At 39.5% G+C, this 20,980-nt stretch overlaps 2 protein-coding genes across 3 annotated transcripts in view; one reads left to right on the top strand and one right to left on the bottom strand.

Annotated features, from left to right (window-relative positions):
- Positions 1-200: 200 nt before the first annotated feature.
- Positions 201-3,851, bottom strand: LOC122077185 (CRS2-associated factor 1, chloroplastic). The gene is made up of 5 exons (XM_042643035.1): positions 2,991-3,851; positions 2,694-2,821; positions 1,940-2,165; positions 1,708-1,835; positions 201-1,621 (listed from the first exon to the last, which is right to left on the bottom strand). The coding sequence occupies exons 1-5, from the start codon at positions 3,814-3,816 to the stop codon at positions 506-508; spliced, it is 2,424 nt and encodes an 807-aa protein (XP_042498969.1). The 5' UTR covers positions 3,817-3,851; the 3' UTR covers positions 201-505.
- Positions 3,852-8,632: 4,781 nt separating this feature from the next.
- Positions 8,633-20,980, top strand: part of LOC122076755 — a 52,939-nt gene continuing 40,591 nt past the window's right edge. The window contains exons 1-2 of one of the 2 annotated variants that reach the window (XM_042642266.1): positions 8,633-8,948; positions 20,200-20,431. In XM_042642266.1, the coding sequence (XP_042498200.1) occupies positions 8,759-8,948; positions 20,200-20,431 (422 nt within the window). In that variant the 5' untranslated portion in view covers positions 8,633-8,758. The remainder of the gene's footprint in view (positions 8,949-20,199; positions 20,432-20,980) is intronic. The other variant, XM_042642267.1, reaches the window with a different exon arrangement.

The following is a 20,980-nucleotide window of genomic DNA, read 5'->3' as shown; positions in this document are numbered from 1 at the left end:
AAAAAAAAAGGAAAAATAAGAAAAGACATCAAAAACATTTACTCATGTGATCTTTAACTTAAATTATGTTAAATAGAAGTTGATCTTAAAAACCTGTTGGCTTTTACCCACTATCATGGTCCTAAAACTTCATTTGCTCCTTAAATAGAAGTTGTTCTTAAAAACCTGCTGGCTGTGTCCACATTCAAAGCTTCTTAACAGAAATTAACCCCGGAGTTCACTTTTGCCACAAGTACCTGGTGAATAGTCTGTCACCTTTATATAACTACCTTCAAACTAGACTTCAAAGATTATAGAAAACAGAAATAAGACAAGGTGGAGGCACCAACGGTCAGCAAATTTTGGAATAAATGCTTGAATAGAGGGAGAAATTTTGATTCCTAGTTCTCTAAAATGTTATATTACTTGAACCCAGAGAGAATAAAGAAAAGTCCTCTGCTAAGCTATAATTTCATCTACTCTGAGGCTCCCATGTTGTATGAGAATAAAGAAGAGAAATCCTCTGCTAAGCTAATAGCTTAGCTATTTCATCTACTCCAAGGCTCCCATGTGGTACTATATCAGGAGAAACTTCAGTGAAATTTTTAATTCTCTGACTTCTTGAACTCTTCTTGACGTTTCCTCTCTTATCTGAAACTGCAACAATACTTCTTGAACTCTTATTCACAGTTCCTGTCTTATCTGAAACTGCAACAATTTCCTCAACCTTCAAATCACCATGTTCTTGCTTCTCAATCTTCCGGACCAGGACGCTCTTGGGTCTCTGCTTGAAAACAGGCCCAGGTGGAGAAGCCTTGGCAAGAGAAACTGCTTTTTCATAAACAGTATCAGCATCCAAACACACACCATCCAGGACAACTGCACTTCCATTCTCAATAGCTTTCTGCAGAAGTAGTTTAACTCCCTCTGTACAATCCAACCAGGGGCTTGCAAGCTGCTTGCAGTGATGTAAATCGCCTGATGCATCATGCACCTCATCATTAGCAGTGATGCCATGTGATGCAGGAACAGATGCAAGATAATGTCCAGCACCCATTGATGTAGCTTCTAATTCATCATCGGCGGCACTCTTAGTAAGTGTGGAATTAGAATTGTTGATAGTTGTACCAGTGGTAAGCACAGATGTTGATGCTGATGCATCATCAACAGTCCTCATACTATATGAAAAGGATTCAGCTTCATAGGTTTTCATTGCAGTTGAACCCACGAGAGTAGCTGCTGTAGGCTGAACATCCATTTTAGGATGAGATAGTATATCCCCTGTTCCTTCCGTTTTTGTATCTTCCTCCATTCCTTCTGATTTTGTATCTTCCTCCATTCCTTCTGTTTTTGTATCTTCCTCTGTTCCTTCCGTTTTTGTATATGCACTCATCCTTGTATTGTTTGTGTCAAGACAAACATCTTTTGAGCTCGTTGGAGTACATAATTGCAGTGTCCCTTTGCATTCTGTAGGCAATGAATCAGCATGACTGGGTGCTATAGAAACCGTACTAAATGTCTCAGATTCCTTGGCTTCCTTACAGTCATCTTCTGGTTTTGGGAGGGATGATTTCCAATCTCTTCCCCTCCACATAAGGATGTGCTCATGTTCAAATGAGATAAGAACACACGGGACAAGATCCTGAGAATTACCAAGTGCACAGATGTTTTCGTTATTTGAAAGCAATATCAGAGTGGATCTCAGAAAAACAAAAAACTTTATCGAACCTTTAGTTTAGCACCTATTTTCTTGTAGTCACTTCCCTTCATTCCCTGACAATTTATCCGTACCAAGTCACATTCTTCAAATGCTTCTCTGACATGTTTGACCAAGTCAGAGTAGACACCATTTTTTCCTGTTGAATAATAAACAACTGTTAGGTCACTCCTTGATAAACCACAAGACAGTTACCTCTTTCTTCTGTCATCTACAGACGTAAAGAAATGGTAAGTGGGGTACCAAGCTTGCATATTGATGGTAATTTCCGCGCCATCTTGCGCATCTCTGTTGCCTCCACTAGTGTTAGACCCTCTGGAACCTGTTGAATCAACCTTGGATACACTGGAGTAACAGGTTTCCACAGCATAATAGGATAGCGGGGGCGAGTCCTATAATTGTAATTTCTGCCACGGAACAGAAATAACACCCCTCCTTTACTGTAAATGATTTTCCCTCCAGTTTTCTCCTGTCATATCATATAATCTGATGAAAATGGAGTACAATTGAAGGAAGTATCATAAAACAATGGAAAATTACCCTCTACCCATTCATTTTTTTATCCCTTGGTATTACTTGACCTCTACCATGGTTCAAATGGCTACTATAAGATGCCTCCAAGGCAATAAGAATTTTTTATGTTTCGACGTAAAAATACAAACAATGAAACTGAGAAACAAGAAATGAACAATCTTATTTAGAAGGAAAAATTTCCATGGAAACAAACACAGCCTAAATGATTACATAGTAATAAGTGCAAAATTATTTTGTATGCCACCTAATGTTTGTTGAATTAAGTGATTCACATTAACTGGCACAAAATCGAGTGAAAGAAGAAAGTGGATATCAGGTCATAAGTAACATTAGGAAGCATAAACCAGTGGAAAGGAAAATATTGAACACCAGATGGATTCAACAGAATAAACCAATTGGATGAGGTTAAAACTTAAAAACACAAAAGATAAAAATTTATAAGAACTAAAACCAAAAGACCAACCTCTAATTGTTGACGAACATTGTCCATGTCAACTGTGCACACCCCTTTGCATTTTATCTTGCACACTCTCCGCCGCTTCCAAAGAGCATGTATGTTTTCTAACATATTGTGTGTCAAACCATCTCTACCTACAGGGCAATCAAATATGTGTCCAAGGAAAAGAAATATTACATTTAACTGAAGCACAAAATTATAACCCTTAATCAATTGCAGAGAAGAGATGATATAGAATTCAGATTCCAAAACAAAACCCATTTACAAAATGGAAAAAATAGGAGAGATTGGAACAAAACAAACCCATATTTAATTGTCTCCTCGATTTTAAGCAACTCTGGACAAGCTCTTTAATCTCCTCCTGCGTCAAGGGCTCACCAAGAATCTCCTCCCTGGACTTGACATACTTGGGTCCCGAGCCAGACAGAAATGGGCCAGGTGCCTGCACAGGCTTCACGCCCTTCTTATGTGGTGGTGGCAATCGAAAGGAATCGAATTCCGGTAACTTCTTCTTACTCGAGGGAAGCGGAGCTCTACCAGTCCAAGGCCGAGGCATTGTGGTAGGACCGAAAGGTGCAAACGGTGGTTCTCGCAACGCCAAGGGCTTAACCTTTGGAGTTTCAGTATAACTGTACTGAAACTCAAAGGGTGCGTTGGGAACTCGATAAGCGACTCCATTCTCTCCGACACGGACACCAACGTCTGTCTCTATTGCGGGGATCTTTGAACTTCTTCTGGAGAATCGACGGAACGCTGGATGGGAATTAGAAGAAGTATGGTCAGGGTTAGAATTTTTGGAGTATTTTGAAGCCTTGCCAGGGATTGAAGAGCGAGAAGGTGAAGAAGGGGTTCCAAAGGACTTGAAGCTTTCGTTATCAGAGGAGGTGGTGGCGGTTGATGCGGCGGCGGTGCCGGGATTGGTGGCGATTATGGAGGCAGATTTGAACCTACGTTCGCGTCGGATTTCGTCTTCGATTTCATTCTGTTCGCGTTCATGTCGGATGAATTTCTCAGCATTGGCGTTATTCCAACGAGAAAAGCGAACTTCTGTGGAGGGACGATGAGAAGGTGGCTTTGGGACGAAAATGGTGAAGGGAGGAGGAACGGCAGGGCTCGCTCTCACTGCCATTCTTTTACTTCCCTAGCTAAGGTGGTTTCTATTTCTAGCTACGCCGTCATTTGACAACATTTCTGTTCTGCAAAAGTGATTTTAAAAGAAATTTGATTTTTCTTTTATGATTTCACTCCAGGAGATTGATTCTGAACTCAGACGTGCAAAATGATTCCGGGTCGAGGGAAAAAACAGAATCGCATTGGGAAGACGTTTTTATCAGAAACACTTCTACAGAATCAATCTCCTTGAGCCTAAGTTTTTTTTTTTTTGGGTGGGGGAAGAGTCTTCTGTCAGGGATTGCGGCCTACACCACTGTATGGCCAATGGGAGCGCATGTAGAAGTACAAAAATCTCCTATGGGGGAGGCAGTGAACAACAGTGATGATCCAACAGCTAAGGTGCATGACGAAACCCTCCTAGCATTGGATCCTCACTGTCACATCGCTCACCGTAGAAGATGTGGGGGGGTTGTGGGGGAAGGGGAATCACTATGTATATCAATGTGGTGCTTGTGCCCAAATACGAAAGGAGGTAAAAAACCCTACCACCGTTAATGCTCTTGCGAGTGTTGTGATTGGCTTCCACATTGGTACACACGCCATGATGCCACGTAGAGAATCCTCTCCTTTTTTTGGGGAGGGGGGGTGTTGGGGGTGCTGGAGCCTAAGTAACTAGAACTAACTAAATATGATTAAATGGAACCAAAAGAAGATCAGTTCCTAAAACCATGCAACCTGGGTTGAGTCCAAATTGTTTGCACCTCACCGCCTCACTGTAGATGATTTGATGCACCTGGGGTGGCTCCGAACCTGATCCCCCCATGTACACAACCTCTGGTTTTGGCCAACAGTTGGGCTATTTTAAGTGTCTTAGGCCCAACCTTGGTGGCAAATCTCTAAACCAAATATGGACCTTAGGCCCATACAGTTTGGGTTGATAGATTCCCATTGGCGAACAACATGTTAAATTAAAGGGTAATTTATAGCGCCACCCCCTAAAGAATGCCAGTATGATAAGAACATCCCCTCTGCTTCACCAAATTAGACTCAGATCCTTTACCATCAGTCACTGTTAAATGGAGAGTTAAAATGATTGTTATACATTTATGTGTCCCTCCTTGATTCTAGAACGAGTTCTCACTCGCCGGGAAAATCGATCGAATGCCTTAAGAACTAATGAGACGTTGCTCCCTCTGTTGGGATCCTTGAAGATGTGGTTCGATTATTGACGAACATGGCTTCTTCCAGGGCTATGGCGGAAGCTCTTGTATCCGAGGGTTTCATCCCTCAACTGTGTGGTGGTTCTGAGTTGTGAGGTGTCGGCAATGATAATCGCGGTGGCCAGAGTTGTTTTTCGAGCTGGGGTTCTGCAAGACTACAACAAAAAAAGGAAGGAATTGGGGGAGTCTGGGTGTATTCCTCCTCTGGTGAAGATGTTGGAAGTCAGGGCGGTGGAAGAGAGAGAAGTCGTTGCCAAGGCATTGTCTTGCCTATTGCTATATGTGGGTAACACAAGGGTTTTCCACAAAGACGATAGGGGATACTGGGCGCGGTTCAACTCCTTGACCCCTGCATCATAAACTTGGATAAAAGATACCCAATTTCTATCTTACCTTCTGTTGTTCAATCCAACAAATGCCGCAAACTAATGGTAGCTGCAGGTGCCTGTGCTTACTAGTAGAAACTTACTGAGATGGAGATTGAAGGAGCTAAGAAGCTTCTTGAAAGTTTAAGTAGAGCAAAGCTCTGGGGAGTCTTTTTCATAACACAGCAGAGGAAAACATCTTTTATCAAGACACACTAATGATCCTTTGATTGATCTGTATGTACCATATACTTTTTCATGTGTCACTATACCATTTTTCTTTTCTTCTTCTGTATTCATACCTGAGGTTAGGAAAGAAGCCTTGAAAAGAGTAGAGACACAATCATCATCCATAATTCCTAATTGTTGTTGTATACTTTTCTGTGTCGAGCTTAAATCTTGTGGTTTGTTGATGTTACTTAGATTTGAGTCTTGCTCCTAATAAAATGCTTTTAATCTTGTAAATCCTGATTCTATCTCTGGTTTGACTTAGGAAGATTCAATTGATGCTCTTGTGCATACGAAGGTAAATTATCACATGGGTATTTAAAATTAAATATAATTGCTGACATCAACATATGTGGTATATTCCATAACAATGACTAGTGATTGATGGTAGGGGCCTGAGCCTAATTTAGTGAAAAAGAAGGGGTGTTCCTATAATATTGACATTCTCCAAAGGGTGGCGCTATAAATTACCCTAAATTAAAATGCGACATCTTCATGAGCTTGGGCTTGGCCCCGTTTCCTCTCTCTTATTTAAGAAGGGCAATTTCCTATATTTACGAGATAAGAAAAATAATTATAATTTAGCAAGTTTGGTTGGATTACTAGTTTTTTAAGATTTTACATCTATTTTACATCCAACAAAAAAACTCTTGTAAATTAATTTCATTTCCCTTCTTTTGCAACCAAACAACTCAAAAGGAAAAAAAAAAAAAAAAAAATTCCTTCACTTCCCGTCCCTTTCCCATTTCCCTTGCAACCAAACACAACCTCAAGTAAATTTACAAAACAAAGTAAGTGTACAACAAAATCAAACAAAATCAAACTTCCTTGTTTATAATTAATTTTCTTATCTCCTAGATATAAAAATCGTTCTCTTAGTTATTTTTCAGATACTTTGGGTTGTCCAGTGACATCTCCACTGGAAACCAGTTCATCAAACTTTTAGGGTTTTATTTAGTCTTCATTGGTGAGTCATATTATAAGCTATTTAATTGGGTTATATTTCTTAAAGTTATATTAAATGTCGTTGCTATTAATCATAAGGGTAATGGGCATTTGGCCCATACGCTTGTAGTATGTGTTGCATGTTTCTCACGTCCTCTTTGCTCTGTTCGGTTGCATGAAAAATGTAAATAGTTTCAGATAAAAGTGAAATATATTTTAGTGTCATTTTTTTGTGTTTCGTTGTAAGGGGATTGTAAATATTTCTATTGGAAGTGAAATATATTTTATAAGAAATACAAATATTTTCCTTCACTTCCCTTTTCCCACTCTATTTGCAATCAAAGCTAGTACAAATAAACTAGTCATTGTTTATTTTGTTCATGTTTCAAGGGATGCTAATTGTGTAGCAGACTCCCTTGCAAGGAGGACCCTATTTTTTTCAAAAATGATCATATGGCCTAATTCCAATCCTTATCAATTTGTCCATGCTCATACATATGATGAGAATGTAATCCAATTACATCAATAGAAGCTATTTCTACAAAAAAAAAAAAGAAAAAAGAACTACTGTCAATAATAAGACGAAAATTCAAGAAATTGAGGACATGAAGGAGTTGATCAAGGGATTACCCATAAATTCAAGGAGGCAGTGACCAAGGAAGAATCTTGATGACACCAAGAAGCAACTCAAAGGAGTGAAGCATCCATTGTTTAGATAGACAGATCAGATGAATGGCGAAGTCAATTAAGTTGCATGAATCGGGTGAATTGGTTCCATTTGGATTGTCTGATCCAAAAATAGATTTAATTAATTCGATGTTATCGGAATCAAATCAACTTTTAGAAACAATGGAGATTTATGTAGATAAATTTATATTGGGAGAGTGATCGTTACAGTATAATTTTCCGTCGATGAGGGTGTGAGTGAAATAGCATGGGGTCCGCCGGTGGAATGTGAGAAGGTTTGGGCAAGACTTTGCACATTAGTGCGTTGGGCTTATTTTTTAAATTTGTATTATAGAAAAGAATAATAAAGTTTATGAGTTTGACTCCTCTTTCCTCCATAGGGCCATTTACATGGGGTTTTAGTGCTCTTCACTGTTTATGGTGAAAGTTGAATGGTTCTCATTCAAATCCCGTATAACCCAATCCATACAATTGTGGATCAATGTAGACCCATAGGACTAGTCAGAAAGCTTTGATACATGTTGTTAGGGAAAAGGAAAAACCATTATTGTTGTAGAGTGAACATATGAGTGTTGTGGTTCTTATTTTCTTTATAAATAAATTATGAAAGAGGGATAGGTTTGCTATCGGTATACGGTAAGCTAGTAGACAACACCAAAAGGGGCACTGGATGAGATATCATACAAGAGAAGTAGGGAGGACATCTAAAAAAGATTAAAAAAAGGGTAAATACAATGAATGCTAGCTTACGATTTGTTCCCATCAATTATATAAAACACATTAGTATGGTTGGCATGTATTCTTGCATGCTAAAATTTTGAAGGGAAAAGACTTCCCCACACCATCAAAGTGCAGTTCTCTCTCCCATCAGTTTCCCTCCACACTTTTATATTCCTATTATCGGGTCTCGTAGAAATGATATATTTTTCAAAAAGAACCATTGATTTGGTATACAATTTTCTTTTCACACTGGCATGGAAACCTTCTCTTATTTTAATTAATATATTCGAGAGGGATAAGCACATCACTTGTGTACAATAAACTAGCGGGTGCAATAATGGTGGCTGTATGGGTTAATACAATACAAGAGGGTAGGGGTCATTTCAAAGAAGGAAGAGAGACACGACAACGGACACTAGCTTACGAGTTTACGGTGCACCAGCAGTGTATCCACAATGGAAGCACAATTATTGATATCGGATCAGCCGGATCGTGTTGGTATCATTTGAGGCCGACACTGATATTGGCCGATCCTGGATCGGATATCAGTATTAAAAAAAAAAAAAATGGTAAAATCGTCTGACCCAGACCGATACGGATCGGTATACCCGATTGTGAGTACACCGACCAATGAATAGAAAACAGGAAATGTAGCCGACAAGAGGCGTGGTCGGTTCTCTCTTTTCTTCTATCATTCTTTCATGGAAAAAAGAAAGGACCCTTTCTTTAATTCCATTACCTTTTTATGCATATGAGACCATGAGAGTGTGAGACAATCTAGAGCGCGGAAAAAATGCGTTTCGAGCTCTCGTTAGCCCGCCCGAGACTATCTCCATCACCGATATCATCCTTCCCTGTACTTCATTTCCGAGGTTGTCAAAAGCTTGGATTCCCTATAAGGTGCTCTCAAGAACCCAGACTTCGATTCAAGGTCTTGGGCCAATCTCTTGGCGACGGATGGAAACTAAAAGACATCGATCCAAGTATGTCTTTTCTTCTTTTGTCATTTCAATCTTTAATTAATCTCTTTGTTGCTTATTTGTGTTTTGTAGTTTGGATGTTGAGATTTGGTTTGGAATTGAATTAATATTTTAGTCTTTCAGACAATATGAACTGATTCCGATCACTTTAACATGAAATAAGATAAAAAGATGATTCTGAACTCTCACTACTGACACTTAGTGCTCAGCTCAGAATACCAGAAACGTAGCAGAGTTCAAAGAAAGTAGTGATCAAATAAGCATAGGAGCAATAAAATGATCAGCAAAACTCAGTAACTATAAGTAGCAAGAAGAATGGGTTTCTGTGATAGGAATTAGAAACACTCAATGATCTATTTAGAAGAGTATTCATAGCCTTTTGCCTATCTTTCCAAATTGTGTAAAATTTGATGTCGGGGAATGGAGAGAGAGTACCCGCCTCTGGGAGGTCTTGTGGTGAGATGTTCCTCAAATGAAGGATTTATTTCCTATACTGTTTTCAATATTCATACCAAGAAAATTTTCAGTGGCAATGTATGTATAACCCTCTTCAAATGGGATTGATTGGACCCTTTGATTTCGAAGAGGGTTTACAGAGAGGGAGTCTGAGCGTCTCCAGGTTCTTTTTGAATCCTTTAGAATGTTTTCTTGCCCATGAACTATTAGGATAATGGAGTCTGGGATCTAAATGGGTATACCACCACTTCTGAACCCTATCTTGACCTTTTTCCCCACTCTAGGCTCTTCCCTAATTAAGTGCCATGAAAATCCCAAGGTGGGAAAATAATCTTAAGAAGGTGCCCATTGCATGGAGGATGGCAAATTCAGTGACCACCTATTCCTCTGTTGCTGTCGTGCTGAACTTTGGGTGTATGTCTCCATTTGGTAGAAGGGGGAAATTCTTTTGGAAAGGGCTCGTAATTGTATCTAATTGGTGCATGCATGGGTGGAGCAGAATGCTAGGTTGTCCCCAGATTGGTTCATTGAAGTACATGGAGTCATCGATAAAATCAAAACCAGGGTTACTTCCCGTCTAAACTGCTTGTTCCATTGTATGGAAATAAGTGCTAAGGAGTTGTCAAACAGGGAGTTTTGCCCTAAATTATGCTTACGGAATGACCTTCCTTTGTTAAATGTAGATCTGTTTTGGTTGTTAGACATTGTCTATTAGTACAGTCATGGGTTATCTGTTTCATCTGGCGTGACTTTCCTGTAGAAATGCAACCCTAAAACGATGTAGAAGATAATGGAAAAATAGAACAAAAAATGCACACGGATTTTATGAGGTTCGGTAAGGTTGCATATGTCCCCGGTGAGATGAGATCCTATTTCACTATCAATGGAGAATAGGGTTACAGCGCTCGTCCTCACACTTCTCAGTATTGCTTGTATTACAGAGAAAGAAACCCTCTCTAAAAATATATAGCGAAAAACCCCAATCCGGAAAGTACTCATTGCCCTCAAATAAAAAATTCGAGCTGGACCACCGCGCCCCCTACACTCCCTGCTATGCAGGGGGCCTCTTGCCCCCTTGCAACCCCCACAGCCCGCTAACCGGCTAGCGGGACCGCCGTCCTCCTGTCGAGGCGTTGCACCAGTACTCCATGGATTAAACTGTGACGGAATACAAGACATCGTACACCAACAATCTCCACCTTGACTTGAATTCTGTCGAGCCTCCTGTAAAGATAACCTGTAGACGTCTTTATCCCCATATCTTATAAGAGGTACAAACCCGGACCTATTTGGTGCGTCCCTCATCTTCAACAATGAGTAATATTAATCAAGTCCAAACAGGACTTGAACTTCTCTGTAGTAACTGGCTTCGTAAACATATTTGTAGGATTGAGATCTGTATGAATTTTTCTCAAGTGAATACTGCCGTCTGACACAAGCTCCCTGATCTTATGAAATCTCACATCAATATGCTTTGTCCTTGCATGAAATACCTGATTCTTTGCAAGATGTATGACCCTCTGACTGTCACAATATAACACTATACCTCCTTACTCCAACCCCAACTCACAAACCAATCCAGCAAACCAGACTCCTTCCTTGACAGCCTCAACTACCGCCATGTACTCTGCTCTGTAGTGGACAATGCGATTGTAGACTGAAGCATCGCCCTTCATGATATAGGTCCACCAGCCAATGTAAATACATACCCTATAGTAGCCCTCCTCTTGTCTAAATCACCAGCATAGTTGGAATCAACATAACCTGCCAATTCTGTGGAACTTCCCTTGCCATTGAACATAACACCTATATCTTTAGTCTTGCTCAAATATCTAAAGATCCACTTAATTGCATTCCAATGCTCCTTCCCTAGATTACTAGTGTGTCTACTAACAACACTGACTGCATGAGACAAATCCGGCCTGCTACAAACCATAGCATACATGAGACTCCCAACTGCGCTAGCATAAGGGACCTGAGACATATGCTCCACCTCCTCATGTGTTATAGGGCATTTCCTTTCAGATAACTTGAAGTGGCTAGCTAACGGAGTGTTAACCGGCTTAGCCTTTTCCATATTGAAACACTCTAACACCTTTTCAGTATACCTTTTCTGAGTTACCCAAAGTTTACCTACATTTCTATCTTTAAGGATTTCCATGCCAAGGATCTTCTTAGCAACACCAAGATCCTTCATCTCAAATTCAGCACTCAATAAAGACTTCAAAGAAACTATATCATGTTTGTTCTTTACAGCAATGAGCATATCATCAACATAAAACATTAACAAAATAATGGAATTATCACTTGACACTTATAATAAATACAACTATCATACTCACTTCTTGTGTAGCCAATCTTTATCATGTGGGAAACAAAGCGCTTGTACCACTGCCTAGGAGATTGCTTAAGACCATAAAGCGACCTCTTAAGTAGACAAACATGATCTTCCTTTCCCTGCACCTTAAAACCTTCAGGCTGTTCTATGTAAATCTGTTCCTCCAAGTCACCATGAAGAAATGCAGTCTTCACATCAAGCTGTTCAAGCTGCAAATCATACATGGCCACTGAAGCAAGTAGTACCCTGATTGAAGTGTGTTTCACCACTGGAGAGAATATTTCATTGTAGTCTATCCCCTCCTTCTGTGCATAGCCCTTGGTTTCAAGTTTGGCCTTATACCTTTTATGCTCCTTCTCAGATGTTGCCTCTTTCTTACGAAAGGTCCATTTACACTTAATGATTTTTTCTTCCTTTGGGGTTTTCCACAATCTCCCAAGTCTTGTTCTTCTGCAGAGACTTCATTTCCTCCATCATAGCTGCCATCCATTTATCATGTTGTGCATCACTTAAAGCATCATGGTAGGAAGATGGATCACCTGTACCTACAGTAAGGGCATAGACAACCATGTCCTCTAACCCGTATCTCACAGGTGCTTTGTGAGTACGCTTTCCTTTACCCTTTGCTACAGTATAGAAAACTTCTACTGGTTCCTGTTGTCCTGGTTAGTCACTGGATGACTCATTTTCTCTTGTTGTTTCTGACTCACCTAACTCCACCTGCACAGTAGAACCTTCTTTATTTTCACCAACTGTTTGTGAATTGCATTTTGACTTCCCCACATGAGACTCATCAAACACGTTGTCCCTGCAAATCACAACTTTTTGTGAACTTGGATCCCACAACTCGAATCCCTTTATGCCTTTCTTAAAACCGAGAAAGATGCACTACTTAGACTTTGAGTCTAACTTGGAACGTTGCTTACTCTCAACATGTGCATAGGCTGGACAACCAAATATTTTTAGAAGAGAATGATCTATTGGTTTTCTTGTCCATACCTCTTTGGGAATTTTACAATCAATTGCCTTTGATGGAGAGACCTGTTGATGAGGAAACATGCCATATTCACTGCTTCTGCCCAAAATCTCTTGCTCAACCCTGCATTCAGCCTCATACTCCAAGCTCTTTCTAGAAGTGTTCTGTTCATCCTTTTAGCTGCACCATTTTACTGTGATGTCTTCGGAACCGCGAAGTGACGTGTAATCCCTTCAGCTTTACACAATTCTAGAAACGGCTTATACATGTACTCCACTCCATTATCTGTTCTTAAGTACTTAATTTTCTTTCCTGTCTTCCTTTCCACTTCAGCCTTCTATTCCTTAAATTTAGTAAATACCTCACTTTTATGCTTTATGAAGTAGATCCAGACTTTTTTTGAGTAATCATCAACAAAGGTCACGAAGTATTTTGCCCCACCATTAGATTTTGTTGTTGAAGGACCCCATACATCGCTATGTACATAATTAAGCACCCCTTTACTCTTATGTTTTGCAATTTTGAAACTAACCTTGTATTGTTTCCCGAACACACAATACTTGCAGAAGTTTAGTTTACAAGTTTTCACTCCCTTCAACAGTTTTCTTTTATGAAGCTCCATTAATCTTCTTTCTCCCATATGCCCTGACCGCATATGCCACAAATATGTATCATCTGTATCAAATCCTGCATCTGTAGTCACAGATGCTCCACCTGTAACAGTGCTCCCTTTGAGTTTGTATAGGTTTCCTGTTAGTTGTCCCTTCATGACAACCATAACACCCTTAATAACTTTGAGAACTCCACCTTCTGCTATGTATTTGCAGCCATTTGAGTCAAGTGCCCCCAAAGATACTAAGTTTTTCCTTAATTCTGGTACATGTCTCACATTTGCTAAAGTTCTTACTATCCCATCAAACATTTTGATTTTGATAGTGCCTATTCCAATGGTCTTGCATACAACATCATTCCCCATTAGGACAGACCCACCATTGTATGGTTGATATGTATCAAACCAATCCTTATGTGGACACATGTGATATGAACATCCAGAATCTAAAATCCAAGAATCAGAAGATTGATTCTTACCCGATGATATAGAGAGTACATTTCCATCATCTCCATCTGAACTGTCAGCCACGCTAGCTTCCTCAGATGCCTTATCTACACCTTTATTCTTCAAGTCCGCCTTCCTCTTCAAGCAATCTCTCTTTAGATGACATTCCTTCTTACAATAGTAATAAGAGACATTTGTCTTTGTCCCTTTTGATTTCGATCAACTATTCTTAGATCCCTGCTGATTTGATCTCCCTCTTTCTTGTTTCTTGTCATCTCCAAAAAGACATTCTCCTTGAGATTTCGTACTACTGGCCTTCTTCCTTGTATCATTGGACATGAGGGTAGCTGCGACTTCATCCATCTCAAGGGTCTCCTTCTCGTACAAGAGAGTCGTTATTAGGTGATCATATGATTCTCGGAGCGATGACAGCAACAATAACGTCTTGTCTTCATCCTAGATCTTAACCTCCAGGTTTGCAAGTGTACTTACGATCTGATTGAATATGTTAAAATGCTTTAATAGATCCATACCTTCTTCCATCTGTAGAGAATACGATTGTTTTTTCACGAACAACTTGTTCGTTAAGGCCTTCGTCATGTAGATGCTTTCAAGTTTCGCCCATAACTGCGGGGCAGATTCGATACCCACAACATATTGTGGGGCATCATCAGAAAGATTCAATCGAATAACACTTACTGCCTTTTCCTCCATCTCCTCCCAATCTTTGTCAGTAATTTTTGTAGATTTCTTCTACTTCCCCAACAACGTTTTCGCCAAACCCTGTTGTATCAGAAGATCCTTTATCCTTTGATGTCAGAGAGTGAAATTGTTCTTCCCATTGAACCGCTTGATATCATACTTGACATTCGATCCCTTCCCTGCCATCGTGATAGTAAACCTTAAAAAATGAAAACCTAGAGCTCTGATACCAATTTGTAGAAACGCAACCCTAAAACGATGCAAAAGATAATGGAAAAACAGAACAAACAATGCACTCGGATTTTACGAGGTTTGGCAAGGTTGCCTACATCCCTGGTGAGATGAGATCTTGCTTCACTATCAATGGAGAATATGATTACAGTGCTCATCCTCACACTTCTCTGTGTTGCTTGCATTATAGAGAAAGAAACCCTCGCTAAAAATATATAGCGAAAAACTCTAATCCGGAAAGTACACAATTGCCCTCAAATAAAAAATTAGAGCGGGACCGCCGAGCCCCCCTACACCCCTTGCTATGCAGGGGGACCTCCTGCCCCCTTGCAACCCCCACGGCCTGCTAACCGACTAGTGGGACCGCCGTTCTGCCTGTCGAGGCGCTGCACCAGTACTCCCTGGATTAAACTGTGACGGAATACATACACCAACAATCTCCACCTTGGTGGTTGTAGTTCATCTTGATTCTTTTTCTCTTTATCAATAAAGCTTTAAAACAACCAACAGGTTATTCAATTTTAATTTTGAAATCCAGAATGGATGTCTACTTCCACATGTCCAAGTTTTATAAAGCCTTATATGTTGATGAAAATGAGAAATAGATTAGGGTTTCAGCCATCATGAGGCGTGCTCTAGCTCCCTCTATCCTGCTACCATGCATAACAGTAGGTACAGTGTTAAACGGATGCTCATGAAGTACAAAACAGGTTTCCCTAGTGTGCCTAGGTGTGCCACAATGGTCACATCTGAGCCTTTCTTTGTCATCCCCACGGTTTTGGCCCTTGGCCTCTTTCTTCACCATGCCAATCTCTATGGGAGCTAGAAGTAAGAGTAGATCTCTCAAGTGATGGTGTAGTTTTCATGGCCACTCTTCTGGTTTCTTTACTTTTCAAATAGCTAAACATATCATATAAAGATGGCTGGATTGGTTCATATTCCGGGTTCAGTCCGCTAGGGAGAATCAAAACATGCTCCTTCTCAAGTGTTTATAGTCAATCTCTTCATCCTTGAGATTGGATAGTTAGAGGTCTCTATAGTGATCATACTCTTCCCATAGACCAATTAATTTGTTATTATACTCAAAGATAGTCCTGTCTCCCTGCTTCTTTGTGATAACCTTTTAAAGGAGTTGGTAGACCTCAGCCGAGTCACCCACTTGGTCAAAAGTCTTAGGGACACCACCCCAAATATCCTTGTCAGTTTTCTTTCACATATAACTCCAACCAATCTCATATTTCATAGAAAAAATCAACCAGGTTATAACGGTTTAGTTATCCGTCTCCCATTTTTTATATGTTGGATCACTTGAATTAGGGGCTTTGATGGTACTAGTGTTGTATCCTAACTTCCTCGATTTTGCATTGATAGCTTCACCGAGTGAGCCCAATCCAGATAGTTGGTGTTGTCCAACTTCACAATGGATATCTGGGTGTTGGGATTTTCAAAGGCAGTCAGATTGGAGTGGCTTCCATAGGTCCACTGACCTCTGACATTTTTTGAGAACACAATTGGAAAGCTTATTGGATTCCCAAACCAGATTGGTAGATCACCCTCTACCCCGACACTCCTTCAGAGTACTTCACACAACAATTTCAGCAAATAAAAAGTTCACAAACTTGAAGAAACTTCCATCAAATGTACATTTCAGGGTGTGAGTTCATTTTATTACAACTCACAAACCCCCAAATAGTAGAACTTACTAACAAATAGCAGTAGATAGCCTTGAGCTCAACATTCAAGATGAAAAGCAGCCAAAGACACAAAGCTGGCACCTGGCGGTACTGTAGGCTGGTAGAATAATGAGTTGCAGACCTAGAACATAGTCTCTTGTAACTGAAGTCTTAGGGGTCCCAAAGAAGACCTTTGGGAGACTCTAATGGGCTTGGCCTCAACTCCAATGGATCCTTGATGACAGAGAAAAAGGAACTGGAAGACAGGGCTGACAGTAACTCTTTTGTTGTTGTTGTAAATCTGTGTCTTCACAGCTTTAAAACTCTATCAATGTCTTCTAAATGATGGATGAACAACTCAGACATTTCTTCTTACATGTTACGACCTCTATTGGAGCCTCTACTCTTTTAGGGTTGCAAACAAGAGCCACAATGGAGAGGGAGGTTGCGGTCGACTCTCAAACTTTATTCTGATACCAAGTTCAAAGTAATGGAAGAGAGGAAGAGAAGAGGAGAGGAGAATGTGAGAGGAAGAGTGTGCGTTATATGCTTGGTGAGAGAATCGATTTCTCTCCCCTATGTTGATTTACTTGCTTATAATAAGAGGAATCACATAAATACCCCCATATTAACATAATAGAACCCAGCGAGGTAAAAGGTAAAATACAATACAAGATAATAGCAAAGTAACCTAAATACCCTTATTACACGAACTCTAACAGAAATAAACAAAACAATGTTAAACTCCTTGAGTAATAAGCCAATAAGGAAAATGTAATTGACTTTAACTCTATTAAAACAAAGGATAAGATAGAGTTATAGTCAGTTGGAACTCTATATTATGGCATTACCACAAATACAAGTAACTGAAATAAGAAGAAATAAACAATAAACTTCCTAATACAGTATTCCACAATGGGAGACTATTCCTGGTTAAATTCTTAACCAGAACTATATGACTGAGTTAATGTCTTGTTGACTCAGTTGAGTTATTGAGTTGACTCAGGTTTTTCTTCCTTCTTTAGTACTTCATTATGTACCTTTGATCTGCATCACTATGCGTATTTTATTTGTTTCCATTTAGTTTCGATAAGGTTAAGGTTGAGTGACTTGAGTCGAGTAATGCGTTTTTGGGTACATGGAAATATTTATATGCATATAATTTGTATGGGAGAGTGTTGGGCTCACTGCTAGCTTTCTTGGAGCTAGCGGCTCAACCAATTGGGGGGGGGGGATGGGATGGGAGGGGCATTGGGGTCATTTCCAAAGGGGAGGGAGATGGAGTGACATAGGCTGGGGCACCGCAGCAGCGTGCCCATCCTTGTCCCTATGGCCCTGTTTGTTTGACAGAGAAAAGTAGAAAAGGTAAAAAGGGGTGGGAGATTTGTACTTGTTACCCACAAACTACCACAATATGAGTGTTTGTATAAGTGGGGTGGAAAACTTTCCAGACAAGTTAATTAAATGCAATCATATTTATTAAGGCGGAAAGAAGACCGAGGTGTTTTAGGGTCTTTTGAAGCACTTGGGTGATAGGATGGGCATAAGGCGTCGCCTTATTGAATAAAAAGTTTTATTGTTGTTTTTTTATGTAACCATTTTATTTGCCTCAAAGAGCATATTAAAAATTATATATTTCCACTTATATGCTAAATAAAGATTAAAGATTCATATCAATGCAAGATATTCATCAGAAAAACAAATCAATAAAGTGAATAAACTAAGTAAGTTCATCTTCATCATAGCATATAATATAATTATGAAACAAAATTATAAATATAAAGAAAAAAAGATTGTTTAAATATGTAAGTATTTATTATACTTACCTCTATGGAAAATAGAAGGGAAAAAAAGAGAACAACATTTTCTGGCCAAATTTCCGTATGCATGAAAAACAAGCACCTGAAGTACATGTGAATAGAGGAGAAATGCAAATTTGAATAATAAAAGAGACATACAGGTTTCGATCTCATTGTAGAAATATCACCACTGCTGCTAACTTCCCTACCACCCTCTGCCTTTACTGACAGAGTCGTAGACAATAATAAACTAAACAGAAGAGAAAGTGACATGGCTCTGTTAGGAAATAGAGAACTAAAAAAAAAAAAAGAAGAAAGAAGAAGAAAAAATAGAGAAGAAAGAGATATGGCTCTGTTTGGTGACAGAGAACTGAAAAAAAGGAAGAAGAAGAAAGAACAGAAGAAAGAGATATGGCTCTGTTCAGTAACATAGGACTGGAGAAAAAAAAAGAGGAAGAGAAAAGGTCTCCGCTTGGTAATAGAACTGAAAAAAAGAAAAGAAGGAAGAAGCAGCAGAAGAAGAAAAATAAGAAAAAAAGAACCTTGCTGGAGCCGGAATGGCCTGACAAATACTCGTCGAAGGAAGAATCATCGGAGGAGAGTCGTTGGCACCGGAATTGACGGAGGAAGGAACACCGGTGCCCTGGTTCTCCCAAATGAAGAAGAAAACAACCAAAATGGTTTTGCAATTTGTGTTTTGTTCAACCAAAGTGTGGTTTTTTTACTATACATTTGATCCCATAGTTCTCAAGTGTACAAAATTCCCATATGCTTCCCAATCACGGCAAAAGATACGGAATTTGTTGTAATACATTAAAAAATAATTAACAAACAAAAATATAAAAGAAGTCTGCCTTGGTCGTAAGGCGTTATAAGGCGGCATAAGTTTTCGCCTTAGCCAATAAGGTGATCCCCTTACATGAAACCCATAAACTGCATGACTCCCTTAGTCTACCCATATCGTCTTACGCCTAGACGACACCTTAATAACTATTAATGCAATTATTGTTGTCTGCTGATGTCGCACTCAGATTTTTCCCACCCCACTCACTTCCAAAGACTTTGGCACCATTTATGGAAAAGTTGATTTTGTGTCTCTCTCCTCCTCCTATTTCCTCTCTTTCCCATAGAATCCCACCCCACCTGTATATTCTCTCTCTCCTACCAAATCCCACTCCACTAAAAATTACATATTCCATTATTTCCTTCCCTTCCCTTCCCTTGCCTACCCAACCCACAACATGTGGGACCCACGCTCACAAGTTTCCCAGCCCTTTTTATCCGTCAAACAAATGGGGCCTATTTGTATTTATGTACATAGATATATGTATTTGTTTATGTGTTTTAGCTTTTGAGTTTTTGCACTTATATAATTATAATTTCTGAAGACTTCTGCCAGGTAAAGGAGGACCAGCTTATTACTGAGGTGGAATTTCCAAGACAACTTCTTGACCCTTGTACTGTTACTATTTCATAATCTTCTGTCTGCTGCCATGTGGGATGAATTATCCCATCTGAACCTAGTTTATTTCATCCTCTTTTCATCATCTTTTCTGCTTGTGATAGCTCAAATCCTCTCAGATTTCGTTCTTGATGTTTTCATATGCCTTAGTCCTTTAAGATTTATTCACTTGTTTCTGAGCTGGGGCATCAATTGCTCAAACATTTTGACAGATCATGATTATTTGTCTCCATTTTTCATTAGCTATACCAATTTTTATCTGAACATACATGTGTATACTTGATAAAAAAGAAGAAAAGTTTCGGGGTATTGTTTGTTCAACATTCATGCATTTGCTTTCTCAGGCATATACATTAGTTGTTAACTATGGACAATTGTAGTCATATACTAGTCAGATTATATGGCTAGCTATGGATATAGAGTATAAATTATTTTGTGCTCATTATAAACTCGTTCTTTGCTGTATCCTTTATATTTCATGAACTCTCTTAGGTTCAATAAACATCTTGTGATGGATGCGTTGTTTGATTTTCAAAAAAACACTCCTTCCTCCATGGCAGGTGCAGTGCAAGACAGATTAAACTTATGGCTTCTAAAGACCCAGAACTTTTTGAATGAAGTTGCCTCTCCATTGGTGAAAACTGGGCAGATGGTTAGGAAGACTGATCCTGAAAATGCCTTGGATACTCAAGAAATTGGAGAACTCTTTCTGGCAGAACAAACTATTGATTGTAGAACGCCAAATGGAAATCTTTCTTTGGCTGCCATAGCATCAATTGAGCAGTTCAGTAGGTAAAGAGGCTTAATGAGTAGTGGTTTCACGCAGACATGTTTATATGTTTGGGCTGAGCTTTCTTTTGCTGTATTCATTACATAGTTGATTCTTTTCTTACTCTTCAGAATAATTTTGGCATGATGAATATTTGAGTGGGGCTAAGCAAGACTGCCATTCCTGCCAAGCTTAGCAGGATGGGCTCCATATCTGCCACATGGTAGCTTAGGTAGCACCCAAACAACACTGGTAGGCCCCATCCTCACCTACTCTGCCAAATTCTCAGTTTCAAAGCACTTTGCCATATGAGCTGTAGTTGAAGTAGAGACCTATTTTTTAGCCCTTTTGACCGCCCCAAAAAGGTAAACAATTAAAGACTGCCGAAAATACAGAGAGGCATTAAAGTGGCTATTTAATTGGAATTATGCTAGGAATTTGACATACAACTAATACAGAAGGTCCTCCATCTTATCCGACAGTATTGAGTGGTTAGAGCAGTCCTTGATGTGGCTTAATCAGGCTGCCCATCATGCTTGGCCTATGTCCCTTTGAAGCTTTGTGTGTCTTCT

Source organism: Macadamia integrifolia, chromosome 4 (assembly GCF_013358625.1).
Source record: "Macadamia integrifolia cultivar HAES 741 chromosome 4, SCU_Mint_v3, whole genome shotgun sequence".
In the NCBI taxonomy this organism is placed as follows: Eukaryota; Viridiplantae; Streptophyta; class Magnoliopsida; order Proteales; family Proteaceae; genus Macadamia; species Macadamia integrifolia.
Note: the sequence above shows the minus strand (reverse complement) of the source record. Positions and strands in the feature narration are given on the sequence as shown.